The sequence below is a fragment of the Micromys minutus genome (assembly GCF_963924665.1).
Source record: "Micromys minutus genome assembly, chromosome: 27".
Lineage (NCBI taxonomy): Eukaryota > Metazoa > Chordata > Mammalia > Rodentia > Muridae > Micromys > Micromys minutus.
The window spans coordinates 19,219,705-19,236,941 of record NC_137962.1 but is presented as its reverse complement, the minus strand read 5'-3'; the positions used below and the strand labels follow the sequence as shown (position 1 = coordinate 19,236,941).

At 51.2% G+C, this 17,237-nt stretch overlaps 1 protein-coding gene across 1 annotated transcript; it reads right to left on the bottom strand.

Annotated features, from left to right (window-relative positions):
* Positions 1 to 4: 4 nt before the first annotated feature.
* SPRYD3 (SPRY domain containing 3) lies at positions 5 to 16,612 on the bottom strand. The gene is made up of 11 exons (XM_080939640.1): positions 16,575 to 16,612; positions 14,275 to 14,421; positions 12,695 to 12,770; positions 11,397 to 11,521; positions 11,014 to 11,149; positions 9,367 to 9,552; positions 2,393 to 2,542; positions 2,231 to 2,288; positions 1,629 to 1,748; positions 1,378 to 1,550; positions 5 to 1,042 (listed from the first exon to the last, which is right to left on the bottom strand). Exons 1-11 carry the CDS (start codon positions 16,595 to 16,597, stop codon positions 908 to 910), a joined length of 1,329 nt encoding a protein of 442 aa, XP_080795766.1. The 5' UTR covers positions 16,598 to 16,612; the 3' UTR covers positions 5 to 907.
* Between the last annotated feature and the right edge of the window lie 625 nt (positions 16,613 to 17,237).

The window sequence follows — 17,237 nt, the reverse complement described above, 5'->3', positions numbered from 1 at the left end:
CTATATCATAGTGCAGGGCCGAGGAGAGGGGCAAGGGGAGCCCCAGCAGCATGACAACGAACCCTCCCCAGCCCACCCTCTGTGCAAACAGACCAAGAGCTCCAGCTTCATCCCATTTGTGGGGTGGAGGAGCTCAGGAAACCGGAAGAGGGGGGCTGGTTGGGGGGTCTATGTAGACACTAGAATCAAACACTGAAGCAAAAACAGTCAACTGGCACAAGCAGCAAGCTGGGGCACAGGGGGAGGGGAGGTGAAGAGAAACAAGGGGCCAAGCTGCTGCTCTGGGCAAACAGCCACAATACAGCACATGCCCTGTGCCTTGAAGAAGAGTGCAGACAGGATGACAGCAAAGGCTGCAGCCTCACATTCCCACCCAGCCTCTCACACAGGGACTCAGCAAATTGCGTGTGAGCAGACTCAGGCTTTCTGTGGTGGGCTGCGGGTAGGACCATCTCTTAGGAAATAATGGAGACCCTAGATGTGTTTCAGGACAGCAGCCAGTGAAAGGAGAGATGGCCAAGACAGGCCCCTAGCCCAGCCAGGGGGACAGCAGCAACTGGCTCCCGTGAGGAGAGGGGATGAAGAGATTCAGGGAGCTATGTGGGAAGTAGGGACAGGCTGCCTCCACTCTGCCCTCAACAGAGCACCATGCCCACCATGTAAGCAGGTGGGCCTACACCTCCCGACTGGCTCAGGGCCCCGAGAGGTAAAAGGAGATCCAGGTGCCCACTAACCCAATCAAGGGGAGCCTCCCAAATATGTCAACACTGTGGTCCAGGCCCAGGGACAGAGAGGTGCAGCCTGAGCAGAAACAGGGGACGCCCTCCCAGGGCCTGCTGTGAACAAATCCTGGGGGAGGCCTGGAGGGAAGATGCAGACAGAGACAGCAGATGTACAGGTGACCCCGCTAGCCACTCAAGGGGTGCAGGTCTACTTTCACTTTCTCCCCACAACTGAGCATGCCGATGGTAGGAAAGAAGCCTCCAGAAGGTACAACAGCATCCTTCTTCCCGATGATCTTGCCGTTCCGGGTGAAGAAGACCTAGGAGTAGGGCGGGGACAGGAGGGTGGGCTCTGGCCCCTTCTCTGGGGAACCTGAAGTGACTCAGGCATGAAGCCCAAGACCCACAACTTCCAGCACAAACTTTAGGAGTCACTTGTGATATGGGAAGCAGCCACAAGAGGGTGTGCTGAGGCTGCAAAATAGGCCAGAAGTATAGCCTGGGCTCTTAAGCTCTGTAAGCACTGTGAGCTCCTGTGAGCTCCAGACCCTGCCTCCCCCAGCCCTCCCCAGTGCGCCCCCCACAGCCCCACCGTTGGTCTCATTCCCAATGGCAGCCTGCCCCAGGACCACAGGAGCCCGACCCTCCTACTCACCACCACCTTCTTGCCCTCGTGCTCCTGCTCTATCTCTTCCCCATCTTCCTCCTCCTCTTCTTCCTCCTCTTCCTCTTCCCCTTCCTGGTGCAGGTACATGACATTTCGGACGTTTCTGACAGCACGGGCAGTTGGGGACAAGATCACTGTGTCACAGCTGTCATCGCTGTCCCCTAGGAGACAGGAAACGTGAGCTCCTGCGGTGCCATCTACTGCCCTGAGCAGTCTGACTGCTGCCCAACCTCACTCACCCTCACTGTCCAGAATGTAGTCCCGGGGGAACATAATTCCGCAGCCCATAATGTCCCCTTTGTAGCAGCGTGGCCCAAAGGGGTCCCCCACACCACTGCCATGGAAGATCTTCCCGTCATCTGTTGGAGGGAAGGGAAAGGACACACTTAAAAGACTAACTCTACATGCTCAGGACGAGACAAAGGTGAGAGGGAGATGCAATAAAGGCATTAGGCTTTCAAAAAGAACACAATGTCGATGTTATTGAAGGACTGGTGAGGATGGAGGAAAGGGTCCCTAGGGTGGGCAACCAGGCAGAGAGGGGCAGAGGGAGGCACAGCCAGCCAGGCTCAGTACTCAAGAGAGCACAACAGGAAACCAGACAAAAAGAGGAGCCAAGGGATAATCTTCAGGAAGGGCACAGGGGCCTGACCAGAGGCCTAGAGTGTCCACTCAGGACCCAGTACTGTCCAGTCTTGTGCCTCTGCCTTTCAGGGCTGAGAGAAAAAGTAAGCTGAAGGGAAAACCTGAGCCACCTGAAAAGACGAGAGAGAAGCCACGTGTGTGAGCAGAACAGGCGTCCCTGCGTCCCTGTCCCCCAGTGCCAGCAGCCCCCACTCACCTGCGTGGTATGCCACAGACCCTCTGCTCCAGCCAGGGTGTCTGTTCTTGGGATAATCCTGCAGCAGGAAGACAAAGCAAATGTGTGATATCACATAGGAGAGAGGGCAGAAATCGCACACTGAGCAATCCACAGGGAAAGAGACACAGCATGCATACCCACCTTCCGGGCCAGCCCCAAGGCGATGTAGCACTTCTCTCCAGGGTCCACAATCTCCACCTCAAAGTAATGGCTGCGGGTGCTGAGTGGGTGCCGAGCCTGAGCCAGCCCCACGTCCACGATGCTCTTGCCCTTCCCCAAATACTCCAGCAGCTGTGGGGCAAGAGCCAGGCATCAGGTGATACTGCACTGGACACTTGATCCAAAGTAACTTGGGTACCAGTGTTGTGGGTCTGACAATATCCCCTGGATAACAGGGAAAAGACTCTAAAGGCAAAGTAGACTCCAAGTTCTAGGCAGGCAGAGAAGGACAGGGACAACAGAAACAAGGTAGCTGCTGTGAGATGCTTCTGCCTTCCTACAGAGCCACTGTTGGGACACTGCAGAACTGCATGTGGATCTTGAGGTGCTAGGAAGCTCACTGGGGTCTCTAAGCCAGAACATCCATCCCCTGAACAACTCCCAAGCCAGCCTTCCCTTCTGGATCCCAGCAGCCTTTTCAGGATGCCTACTGAGAACAGGGATGTGAACTCAGGAGCCAACCCCCAGATATCTGAGGAGAGGCTCAGAAGCTAATTCTGCACAGATGGGACTGACATAGTTTCCTAAGATCTGCTCTACTTGGCTCTGAACAGACCTATTCATCGCTGGGTTATTCATTGCTCCAGGGAGCCAAGAATCCAGAGATAGAAACTCTACCTTTCATTTCACATGGGCAAAGGTCAAAGTGGAGAAAGATGACAGGGCTTCTGTTCCCAACCCTTACTCAGGCTGGCGTGAGGTGTGAAGGTCAGAGAAGAGATATGACTGACAGGCTAGGCTCCTCGGGTCCCACAAGGTATTGGCCTGCACACAGTCAGGTCTGATGGGATGCCATGGTAACAGTAGGGCTGTGACTCAGTCCATCTCCTCTCTCACCCACCTAGGATTCCTTAATTCCCTTTTAATTAACCCAACTGCCCTCAACGTTACCCTCCCAGTCCTGCAGCTCTACAAAAAGCACCCTTGCCAGGGGCCTTCTTCACTAATCCCTAGTAAGCCTTAAGACTGTGGCCTCACCCCACTGGCATTCCTGTCTCAACCAGCCTGCACCAGTATGAGGGCCTGGGGCATCTGCAGAGGCCAACCCTTCATCTCCCTTCAGAGTGGAAGATCTTATTCTGCTCAGCTCTGAGCTTACCCTCCCATACTCTACAGGCAAGTGAGGGCAGACGGGGAGAAGCCAGACCCACCCCTGCACTCTGCTCCCCAGCCTCCACAGCCTAGAGAACTGTGCCTCGATGCTTATTAACCTCGTCTAGGAAGCAGCCTACGATCCACTCTCCACCCAGTACTGCAGAGCTGGATGAACCCACAGCTGCCCTTGACCCGTTCTATCCAACTGGCCTCTCTATGTTGGAAACAGGGTGTTCTTTAGTTCCATAGCCAAAAGACAGCCCATCCAGATCCTGATTCTTGGGAAAAACCCGCCCAAGCGTTCCTTCAGCCTCAACCCACAGAAGGCAGCAGCTGCAGCTGACAGGGTGGGGACACTTCCTAAGGGCAAGAGGCCATGAGGATGACCTGCCCTGACCACCAGCTCCTGAGGAGCATGGAGGCTGTGTGCTGACACCCGGGCCCTGAGCACCAGGCCTTCTTCAAGAATGGAGCCATCCCAGCCCAGGGCAGCCGCCTCAAACAAAGGCTGCTCTCCTGTTCTCAGCAGAGGCCAGAGCAGAGCTCACAGCCTGGCAGATCCTCTCTGGGCACCACACTCGGGAACCTGTAGGTCTCGCTTCTAGAGTTTCAGTTGCCAAGATCTGCAGGTTTGATCTTCAGTCTAAGCCTCAGTTGCCTTTTAGTGTGAAAGACCCAGTTCAAACCCGAACTTATATTGCTTAGTTGCACTAAGCTTGAACAGCGTGTAAGTTTTAATTGCTTCATCAGTGAAATGGGGTTATCAAAATTCGGTAGAAAGATAAAATGAAGTGAGTGAATGATCAGGGCATTGATAGAGCCTGACACCCCAGTTGACGTGAACACACATTCTGTCAGGAAATGGGTTCAGTTCTATTGTAACTACCAACCACAATGGGCACGACCTTTCAGCCTGTACCTCCCACTAGGACAATCCTTAGGCCAACCAGGACAGATGTTTGTAGTGCTGGGTATCAAACCCAGGACTCTGTGTACAAGAGTTGAATATTCTACCACTGAACTAGCTACAGCCTCAATGATCTCTGTCCTGTGCATCCTCCAGTATACCACCACCACCTTTACCACCACCTCCAGCAGCAGCAGCAGCACCATTACTGCAGACCACCTCATATTTCCCTGAAGCTGCAGATCAGAATTTGGTTTGCACTCTGTTCCTTCCTGCACACCTTTGTCTTGCTGATTCCTACTCTCCTACCACTGGCCAGAAGAAACCTCAATTCTTCTCAAGAGGAGCACACCCAGAAGGCCCAGAAGTAGCTGAAATAGGAATAAAGTACAAGCTCCCAGCTCAGACCCCAACACAGTCTCCTCTTGGGTTAGGTCTAGGAAAGATCCCTCTTTTTGTGTACCAAAGCTGCCACTGTAAGGAGGGTCAAAAGCCATGAACAGTGAACACAGACAAGATTAGTCTAACCCAAATGTACAGATAGACCCACAACCCTCGGCACACATGACCTCACTTTGCAGGCCCTAGGGGCAACAGCAATTCTTCATCACCCTCAGTCCTCTGGGGCAAGGGAACCTGGGGCTTCTTTAAAAGGAGGGCAAACTGAGGCCACAGAGGTAAGGGAAGAATTTATTCAAAAAGAGCTACATCTAGGCTAGAGAGATGGCCCAGGGATTAAAAGCACTCTCTGCTCTCCCAGACACAAGTTCAGTTCCCAGCACCCACATGTTGGTTCACAACCATCTGTAGGTCCAGTTCCAGGGGATTCAATGCCCTCTTCTGGCCTCTAAGAGTTCAGGCACACACATGGTACTAATCTATACAGGCAAAACACCAAGGAAGGGAGGGAGGGAGGCAGGCAGGTACTGCAGCTTAGTTGGCAGTATCTGCCCAGCACTCAGGCAGCCCTGGGTTTGGTCCCCAGCCATCATACAAAGCAGGCATGGTCATAGTCCCAGCACTCAGGAGGTGGAGGCAGGAGGATTAGGTCAAGGCTAGCCTGAGTTACATGAGACACTGCCTCCAGAAAAGGAAGAAGAGAGAGAGAAATGAGAAAGAGCATTGGCCAAGTATGGGTGAGTGCATGCCTTTAATGCTGGTGCTCAGGGGACACAGGCAGGTAGAGCTCTGTCTACACAGAGAAACCCTGTGTCAGAAACCAAAACCAAAACAAAGAGCACTGCCTAGAACTGAGCACAATGCGCAGTGTGTCGCTCGGTGTGCCAGCGATTCCCCTGTGTGAGCAGTTAATAGGGAAAAGATGAAAACTCACACCTACTTCTTTTCCCTTTGCAGCACCAGCGGCTGAATGACCTATACTCTGAAGTATAGCCTAGCAGGATGACATTTGCCTTTAACCCCAGCATACAGGAGACAGAAGCTGAAGGATCCTGTAAGCCATCCATGTAGCCATCCTGGTTTACATAGAGAGTTCCAGGCCAGCCAGGGCTAGAGTGAGACATGTTGAAATAATAATAAAATCTGAAGTATGGCTTCTACTGAGATACACACAGCTCCCCTGCCATCATAAATGAAGAACCGTAAGTCAGGACCATCAGTATTAAATGTCAAAAAGGGCACAGGTGGGTCAAGGAATGGAGACCTGGGCCCACTTTTCTTGTTCATTGGCTGTCTGACAATTAAAGCAAGTCCCTTCTCTTTTTTCTGGGACTGTTCTCTACAGAAGCAGGGAAGGTTTGAAAATGTGGGTGCATATGCTAGGCTGTCACTAGAATAACTTGTGTCTGGGACCTAACGATGCTAACTGTCCTGCACATAAACGAACTGCCCTGTACTGGCAGGGCAGCTCAGCAGGTGGAGGCACTTGTTGACAAGCCTGATGAGCTGAGTTGGGCCCTTGAGGACCCACATGGTGGTAGAAGGAACAGATTCCTGCAAATTAACCTCTGGCCTCCACTCCATGTGTGCACACAGACATAAATTATAAGTAAATAACTGTCCCAATGGAAACACCATGTGTGTCCTTTTGAGAAACCTTAGGTTAAGTCAGCTTTGAGGCTCCAGGTTTCTGGGGCACTCTGCCATCCACCATCCAGGCTGGAAGAAGGCCTTGGGTCCAATGGTGGTTCCCCAACAGTAAAGGCAAAGAATAAATTGTATGCCAGCCATCTTTAGAGGAATAAACTCTCCTGGGTCCTTCTAGGACAACACAGCTCCAATCATAAACACAGTGAATGGTACAAAAGAACAGAGGATGGAGACCAGGCAAATTATCTTCATTTGAAAGATGGGGCAGATGGCAAACCTAAAAGGCACACATCCTTCAAGAGACTCATTCCTCAGACTGCAGAGGTGACTCCGTGGGTGACACCTGCTGCCAAGCCTGGCCATCAAGACTCCATCTCTGAAACCCATATGATAGAGGAGGACCAGCTCCCACATCTGTCCTGACCGCCACATGTATACACACACACACACACACACACACACACACACACACAAAGTAAGTGTAATAAATGAGTAAAAATAACTAGAAAACTGGAGAGACTAACTCTTGCCTAGCCCAGCACGGCAGCTCACATCTGTAATCGCAATACTCAGGAGGTGGAGGTAGGACTGCCACAAGTTCAAGGCCAGCCTGGGCTACATAATGAATTCCAGGGCAGGCTGACTAAAGTGTGAGGCTGTCTGGAAACAAACGAAGAGCTGCCCGAGTGCACTAAGGATGAGCCTGTGCTCATCAGGAGACCTGACCACCAGCCATCTAACTAAGTTGAGGGTTTAAGGCAGCCAAACCTGCAGCTATGCTTAAGGGGGAAATTCCTACTCAAGTGGACCGAGGACGCTGAGGGGAGGGAAGGAAGGAAGTCTATTTATAATGTTACAGGATTGCACCTCAATTAGAAAAGATGCCTGGGAGGAGCTGGGAGTAGAGTGGGGACAGGTCCAGACAGGGAAAGGATGCCAGGAAAACAGTGAGGAGAGGTCAGAGATGAGAGCTGGGACACAGCCCTGGCTCAGGCCCAAGCTCAATTCTGTGGATGTTGTCAGATGGTAGGAGCAATGAGCCGAGGAGGGGCATCTGAGGCCTTGGCTCACAACCACCACAGCCCTCACACCCCAGGGCCAGCAGAGAAGCAACCATCATCACAGCCTTACAAGGCTGACTTTCTGCCACCTTCTCTGAGCTCACTTTACCCTGAAGTCCACCAGGAAAGGCCTTGCTCATAAATCCACCTCTACTCCACACTGCTTCTGTTTTCCTAACAGGCTACTTTGAAACCGCTTGCATTGAGGTGACAGGGTTAAACTGTGGAGAAAGAGGCCAGGCTGGGAACAAAGAGGCAGCAGTGAAGAGTTCTCCGTGAGGACTGAGCATCTCACAAGAGATTGGAGACTCCTGACTTGCATCTATCCACTCCCGACTCAGCAAGAGGTGCAGAGAGAAGCTAGAGGAAAACTTGAACCCCAGAGAGACACAACAGCAGGACTGAAGAGAAGGGGCTGAAAGCAAACTCGGAGGCTTCAGGATCCTCCCTGACTCATCACCCTTGTCATCTTCTACAAAAGTCAGAAGACACTGACACTTAAGTTTATTCAAGATCCCCAAAATTGGGCCTAGGTGCAGGCCTATAATCCCTACTACTTGGAAACAGAGGCATGTGGATTTGAAGTTCAAGACCTGCCTGGGTTACAAACTAAGTTCAGAAGCAGCAGGGCAGCTTAGTAAGGCCCTGTCACACCAAAGAAGAAAAGAAAAGAAAAACTATAAATACAGCTCAGTGGCAGAAGACTCTTGTACCATGTGAAGGGGTATGCTCAATACCCAGCAACACACACACACACACACACACACACACACCAACGATGACAACCTCCTAGAATAACTGTTGCCCCCCTCTGTTCCTCAGCTCTGTAAGGAGAAGGCCCAGCGGACTTGAATCAAGGCAAAACGAAAGCATAAGCAGTGAGCTTCCCTACCAGTCCTCAAACACCCAAGACAGATAAAGCCACTTCAACTTATTCTGGGAATCAGCAACCACCTGAGCTCCCAAGTAAAGGAGAAAGGGGGAATTATTCTCAGAACACAGCTCTGGACGCCAAAACCCATATCAAGGCTCTAACTCCCACTTCCCAAAGCCACACAAAGGCCACTGTATGAGTACAGTGTCACAGGACTGCCAAGAGGCCAAGGTGGGTAGATGCTAATTCAAGGCCAGCCTCAGCAACATTCCTGAGACATATCAAGATAAAGAGAAAAAAAAGCCAGACTTAGCAACACCCTTTTAGTTCCAGCACTCAGGAGGCAGGTTTGAGTTCCAGGCCAGCCTGGACTTTGAGACACAACGAGATCCTGTCTCAAAGAAAGAATGGACACACACACACACACATACACACACACTCACACACATTCACACACACTCACACACACATATACACACACTCACACACACATATTCTCACACACATACACTCACACAAACACACACACATACACACACACATACACACACATATACACATACTCACACACACATACACACACACACATATACACACACTCACACACACATATACACACACTCACACACACATATACTCACACACATACACTCACACAAACACACACACTCACACACACATATACACACACTCACACACATATACTCACACACATACACTCACACAAACACACACACACATACACACACATATACACACACTCACATGCACACACACTCACACACACATACACACACACACACACATATACACACACACTCACACACACACACAGTCCCTTCTCCTCATTCTAAGCAATACCAACGTACTTAGATGTCTACATGTGTTCTCCCCAGTGCCTTCTACTCACCGTCCCACAGACTCTCACGTCATGCAGCCGGCCCCATTCATCTTCATAACTGTCCACCATCATGACACTGTCATCCTCACGGCCCAGCTCCGCATTGAGGTGCAGCCTCACCTCCTCACCCAGGGAATGCATGCCAACTGCCGGGAAGAGTCCATCTGGGGACATGGGCATGATGGTGGAGCCCACCTGTGGCAGAGAGGGGAGGGGGAGACGGGGGGGGGTGCAGGACAAAGTGATACCATATGGTCACTTTTCTAAAACTTACCCATTCTCAAAAGGACATTTCCAAGATGATGCAGCCAGTAATTATCACGTACACACTCACAGACTGAGGCTCAGTAGAGTTTTAAGATTTGCTAAGTATTCATTCCCTTGCAAGTTCCATGGTGCTAGAAGGCAAGCCTCAACCTCCGGACTTGCTGCCCAGTGCTCTGTAAACACATGGGCGTCGCAGCACCAAGGCACATCGCTGAGGCAGCGAAGGGAGCTGACTTCTTGCCTGGCTTGAGAAGCAGTTTTCTCCCAGCAGAGTGGGAGGAGAGAGGTGAGGCAGAGAGTTTTGAGTCTCTCTCTCTCTCACACAGCTACAACCATCTCTGAAGAGAAAAGGGCTCAAGTAGTAACAGAAAGAAAAAATAAACAAAGGACATATCCCCCAAAATATTCAAATCAAACCCCTCGACCCTCCACTTAATACAGCCACATCATAATCTTTCCCTTTTCACATTTTAAAAAATGATTTTCTTTATTTCATGTGCATTGGTGTTTTGCCTTCATGTATGTGCGGTGTGAGGGTGTCAGGTCCCCTTGGAACAGGAGTTAAAGACAGTTGTGAGCTGCTAAGCAATGTGAATGTTAGGAACCAAACCTTGGTCCTCTGGAACAGCAGCCAGTGCTCTTAACTACTGAGCCATCTCTCTCTCTCTTTTTTTTTTTAAGATTTATTTATTTCATGTATGAGCACACTGTAGCTGTCCTCAGACACACCAGAAGAGGGCATCAGATCCCATTACAGATGATTGTGAGCCACCATGTGGTTGCTGGGAATTGAACTCAGGACCTCTGGAAGAGCAGTCAGTGCTCTTAACCACTGAGCCATCTCTCCAGCCCCCGAGCCATCTCTTTTTATATTTTTATTTTTTGAGAATTTCATGCACACATATAATGTGAGTTGATCAAACCCATTCCCTCTGCTCCAATTCCTTCTCTCCAGCATCACCGCGTGTCCCTCCTAACTTCATGTGCTCCCTGTTTAAACCCACTGAGTTGACTTAGTGTTGCCTGTTACACGCACAGGTATAACATGAGTAGTACTATTCTTGAACTCATTATGTGGCAAAAATGACTCTGAACTTCTAATTCCACTGGGTGCTGCGGCATCCTGCGTGTGTACAGCTAGGGACCGAACAGAGCCCCGAGCATGACAGCCGAGCTTGCTGGCTATCACCTGAACTACATCCACAGCCCTTTCCCTCTCTGCCCCTACTGATAGTAGTCACTGGCCGCTCTAAGCCTACGATCTGGGTCATAGAGCAGGGAAGTGTCTGGACAGGAGATAGGAACAAAACCATCAGACTCTTCCTGGTCACCTCACAAATCCTCAGGCAGATTCTGGCCACTTGCACCCTCCCAGGGTTGCCCACTTACCCGTTTCCCATTTTTGGTGAAGAAGATCTGGGCAGTCTGCACATCAAAGGACACAGGCTCAATGCCACAGCCAATCCGGTCCCCAGAGTTGCACTTTGACCCAAACTGGCGCCCCTTGGCTCGGCCATTGTACAGCCTATGAAGAGAGCGGCACGAGACCTAGAGCCACATATGTCCCTGCTCCCACCCTCCCAGCCCTTCTCTGTAGCTCCACTCTGGACAGCATCCATCTGTGTCCTGCTATTCACGTCACCCTCTCTGCCATCCACACACCAGCAAGGGTAGCTTATGGGAAAACCCAAGACAGGAAGTAGAGGAGAAAACCTCTCAGAGGTAGCTCATTCTTCACATCTAGACTTAAACCCCAAAGCAGGTCCACTCACTTGCCATCATCGGCGTGGTAGGCTACGGAGTCAGGCAACCAGCCAGGCTGGTGATCCAAGCTGTAGTACTGGGGGACCAGCCCCACAGCAATGGTGCCCCGGACGCCACTGTCCACAATGGACACCTGAAGGGATGACAACAGGACACAGTTCACAGGAAGAGAAAGCTGAATGAACTTATGGAGAAGGACAGGAAAAGGTGACCAAAGTGGGCTTCAGCTCAAGGAGACCTGGGGATGCGAGGGTAGGACCTGACAGGGAGAACAGGGAAGGCAGGCCCTTCACTGCGGCTACTCAATCTTCCCTGTGCTTCAGCTGGGTATGATGGCTCATGTCTTCAATGCCAGCACTCGGGAGGGAGGCAGATGGGTGATGGCTCCAGGCCAGTCTGGTCTACATAGACAGACATAGAGAGTTCCAGGCCAACCAGGGCTACATAGTGAGATCCTGTCTCAAGAGAGAGAGAGAGAGAGAAAGAGAGAGAGAGAGAGAGAAGAGAAAGAAAGAAATCCAGGCAGTGGTGTACACCTTTAATCCTAGCACTTGGGAGGCAGAGGCAGATGGATCTCTGTAAAATTGAGGCCAGCCTGGTTTACAGAGCGAGTTCTAAGACAGCCAGAGCTAAAAACTCTGTCTTGAAAACAAAAACCAACTACTGATCTAAGTTCGGTTCCCATGACCCACATCAGGTAACTCACAACCACCTGTAACCCTAGCTCCTTGGAGATCTGACACTTCTAACTTCTAGTCCCCATGGGAGCTATAATCACATGCACATACCCATACACGGGCTGTTATAATTAATAAAAATAGGTTAAGCACAGAATCAATTCTGGGCTTCTATTAGGACAGCAGTCTTGTGGGGCATGACCACTCTGGGGTCAAACAACCCTTTCACAGTGCTCCCTTAAGACCACTGGGAAACATACATTTACATTACAAATCATAACAGTAGCAAGAGTATAGTTATGAAGTGGCAGCAATAATAACTTTAAGGCTGGGGTCCTACAACGTGAGGAACTGTGTTCAGGGTTGCAGCGATAGGAAGGCTGAGAACCAGTGTGTTAGGAGTTAGGAAAGAGACAAGGGCCAAAGTCTACCTAGGCAAGGGGACAGAGGAGAAGGGCAAGAGTGAGAAGACTCCTGTCCCTCAGAGTCATGCTGGCCTGCACCTCTCCCAACCTTGATGAAAGATGTGAAAAGCCAGGTCACAGGAGAGGAGCTGCATAAACTCACTCCTCACCAAACCCATCATCACACCCCAGACCCCCAACTCTGCCCACCTACTGCTCCATCACCTCAAAATAATTGCTGTCCTTGGTCAGGGGCCGAGACGCCACGTAGCAGCCAACTTCACCAGAATTTCCATGGTAACTAAAGGGATGAAGAAAGGTTCTGTTAGCAGGTACATCCAGGTGCTGGGAGGAAGTCCTGATACTCCAGACCCCAACATTGTGAGGCCTAGCACAGAACTCTCAGGGAACTCCTCAGGAAATCTGTGCATAGCCAGGCATGGTAGAACTCAGGAGGCAGAGACAGGAGGATCTCTGAATTTAGGGTCAGCCTGGTCTACAGAGTGAGTTCCAGGATAGCCAGGGTTACACAGAGAAACTATGTCTTGAACTAGAGAAAAAAGGGTTGGAGAGATGGCTCAGCGGTTAAGAGCACTGACTGCTCTTCTAGAGGTTCTGAGTTCAATTCCCAGCAACCACAAGGTGGCTCACAACCATCTGTAATGGGATCTGATGCCCTCTTCTGGTGTGTCTGAAGACAGTTACAGTGTACTCATATAAATAAAATAAATAAATCTATAGAAAAAAGAGAGAAAAAAATATGTGTGCAAGCACATGTACACCCCCCCCAACACACACACGGGACTGAAGGTACTGTATGTACCCTTCCCAGTGCTTCTAACCAGGGTCCAATCCACACTAGATCAATACAGCTTAGTTTCTTCATTTTCAGGAGGGAAAAATATGCAGAACCTTCCCTAATCGCTTTTTAGGGGTCCCACAGTGTTGTCTAACCTCAATTCCTCCTGCTGCAATGTTGGCCCTGATCTTCAGCCCTGTCCTCAGTGGAGCTAGAGAACAGCTGATCTTTATTCTCCATCAAAATTCCCCAGACTGAAAGTTATTCAGCTTTCCTCCTCTCAAGCTAAAGAATGCTATTCCTTCTCCCTTTGGAGGAAGGAGTCAGGGTAGATCCAAGTCCAAAAAGATAAAAGTGCACACCAGAGGGCTAGAAGGACACGGACGGGTGATGACCCTACTCCCTCAATTTCTACTTGTGCATGCGGTCTCTCTCCCTGGTACCACAGAATTGGCACATCCTAGACAGGACCTGCTGACCTAGATGACAGGGCTGTTGCCGAACAGGGGGCCCCACCCTGCTGAGCCCAGTCTTAGAAATGAGCCACACAGATTCACTGTCATGGCAGAGTTTGGCAGCCTCCTACATCTGCCATGGGAACTTCCGAGTCAGAAGAGGATGTTCTTCTCTCTGGATGCCTTCCTTGCCAGAGCAGAAGAGAGTGAGCCAAGGTGGCTAAGGTAGTGCCTGCCTGGAATCTCAGCTCTGGGGACGCTGAGGAGAAGGACTGTAACAAAGACCAGTGAGATGGCCCAGTGTATAAAAGTCCTTGCCTATGACCCGGGGTCCCACGCGACCTAAGGAGAATCAGCCTCCTCAAGTCCACAGCCATCTCCTCGTACCACACTAAATAAGCAAAACATCAACAACAACACCCTGAATGACCGTGACAAGCGGCAGAAAGGAATGTGCAAAGGCACTGGAGCGCCCCTCACCCTCTCAGACACCCGTCTGAGGCCTGAAGACTGCCAGGGAGAGGGTGGAACCGTCGTTTTCCTACGCTCACCTCAAAGTGTCACCATCTACAAGGATATGCTTGAACCTCTCCTGATATCGGAAAGCCCGGACCTCTCGGATCTCCCGAATCCTCCTTCGCCAGTTCAGAAACCGGTAGTGCAAGTTGAGGTCATCCATCTTGTTCATGAGAACAAACCTATGAGAAGAGAAATGGCTGAGGAGGAAGTGGGGCTCAGCACCGAGTACCTCGGCCTGCTCAACCTTGAACAAACTGAGAGCCCCAGACTTGAGGCCGGATGTCCAAATGCATCAAACTCAGCCACACAGGCAATAGATATTCATTGGGCTTATTTTTCTTTTTTAATTTATTTCATGTCTGTGGGCACACTGTCGCTGTCTAGAGACACACCAGAAGAGGGCGTTGGATGCCATTACAGATGGTTGTGAGCCACCACGTGGTTGCTGGGATTTGAACCTAGGACCTCTGGAAGAGCAGTCAGTGCTCTAACCGCTGAGCCATCTCTCCAGCCCTTCATTTTACCGTGTACACTGTTATCAGAGCTGGGAACAAAGCTTTGAGCAAGGTAGATGGGATTCTTGTTCTCACAGAGTCTCCATTCAGGTGGGCGTGGGGGAGAATGGCCAATAATGAACACAAATGTGACAAGAGAGTGGACAGGGACAGTCTCTGAGGTGCTGCCTGTGAACTGAAAAGGACGTAAACAAGGTGACAGCACAACAAAAGTCGCTCCAGACAGAGGGGACAGTCGAGGCGAAGGTCCATGGGTAGAAGAAAGGTGTCATGGCAGAGAAAAACAGCCGGCCAGGGCTGCTGTATGTAGGGAAAGTGAATAAGAATAAGGTGGGGGAAGGTAACTGGAGGGATGGCTCAGTAATTAGAGCACCGGCTGCTCTTCCAGAGGTCCTGAGTTCAAATCCCAGCAACCACGTGGTGGCTCAGAACCACCTGTAATGGGATCTGATGCCACCTTCTGATGAGTCTGAAGAGAGAGACAGTGTGCTCGTACATAAAATAAATAAATCTTTAAAAAAATATAGAATAAGCCAGGCATGAAGCACGTGCCTTTAATGCCAACACTCCAGAGGCTGAGGCAGGTGTCTATGAGTATGAGACCAGCCTGGTCTCAAAGCAAATTCCAGAAGACAGCAAGGTTTAGACAGAGAAACCCTGTCTCAGAAAAACAAAACAAAAAGAACAGGAGAAAGCAATGCACAGTCGGGACTTTTAAATTTTATTTCAAGGGTAATGAGAAACTTCTATGGAATTCTAAACAAGAAATGGTGTGATTTCTTTGTTTGTTCTTTCTGTGACAGGGTTTCCCTGTGTACCTCTGGCTGTTCTGTAACTTATTAGCCTTGAGCTCAGATATTGGCCTGTCTCTGCCTCCTGGGTGCCACCACCCTGCCTGAAGCCCATGCTGTTTAAAGCACTGAGCCTTCTCTCCTGTCATAGACAGCCTCAGCACTTTTTGTCCGAGTCAGTAAATGGATTTCTGAGTTCTACAACAGCCTGCTTTACATAGTGTGTGCTGGGATAGGCAGGGTTACAATGAGGCTCTGAAACAAAAGAAAAAAAAAAAACAACTTAGCAGATCTTAACTCCAAGTGCACGTTTTTAACAGAGTTCAGAGGATGACAGCCCCTAAAACACCAGCACTACAGGAGAAAAACAGTGGGACTCTCTTTTTAGACAGGATGCAAGGCTAGTGAATGAATGAATGAATGAATGAATGAATGAATGAATGAATGAATGAATGAATGAATGATTTCCAGAGATCCAAAAGTGGAAAAACGATTAAGTATTTTCTTCCCGCCTCTCAAACGCCTGGCACAGTGCCCTACACACAGTAGGTGCTTAGCAAGCCTGGGCTAAGCTGAGTTCGATTCCAACGTGCACACTGGGACTCTTCTGCAGGAGCTACAGACCAGCACATGCTCCACAAGAACAGACACCTGCGGCGCAGCACTGGGACCCCCCACCCCCCGCCATGGGCCCTGGGCCAGGACTCGAACCACCGTAGATGCCGGAGCCCGAGACTTGAAGGCATCGGATCGTTGAGAACCCGACAGCCTCAGCATCAGGCAGCAGCAGCCGCCCTGGGTCCCGGCGCTGCCTCAGCACAGCCGCTTCTCTCAGGTGACACCACCCGGCCTTAACCTGTCAGTGCGGCTACGCCCCGTCGCCACAGGCCGTGCTGCACTGGGGAAGGGACGCCAGTGACCGGAGCCCCAGAGCCCGCCCGGAGCCCGCAGCGGTCGCCCAGGACCCCCGCCTCGAGATCTGCAGAGACCGAGGCCTCCGGGACCCCGCCCCCGATCCCCGCCTACCGGGGCCGCCGCGTCCTCCTCATCCATAGGCCTCTCAGCTCCGCGCTGTAGCTCTTCGGCCGCCACCACCACACACATCCGGGTCCCCGCCCTTCCTCTGCTCCGTGAGGCCCCGCCCCTCACCGCGAATCTGACCAATCCTCAGCGCTCTATGAAGACGGGCGCCCTCAGCAGCCAATCGCAGGGTTCAGGCGGTGCGGGGCGCGGCCCGGTGAGCCCGGTACCTAACACTCGGCGGCGTCGAAGGAATCCTGTCGGGAGGGTGGGGGAGGCGACGTGGCGGTCCGGACGCCACCTCGGGCGCCAGGAGCTCAGGGAGACGGTCCAGGGGCGGCTCTCTTGGGGCGGGGCAGGTCACTGTGCCCGCGCGAGCGCCCCATTTCCAGAGCCAGAAGTGATGCTAAAACCCTCACTGGAATGTTCTTTGGAACCACTTAACGGCCTTCGGGGGGTGGGATGGGACTTAATATTATCTCCTTTTTTCGGGTGAGGAGCCAGAGGCTGATCTTCACAGCGGCAGCACTCTGCTGATACCATATGCTTGCTTCTCTCAGCACTTTGCACCACGTTCCTTCATTCCAGGACGGACGTTCCAGAACAGGAGAGAACTTCAGATGCAAAAAAGGCACAGTGGGATGAAATCCGGTGCTGTTTGGGAACAGA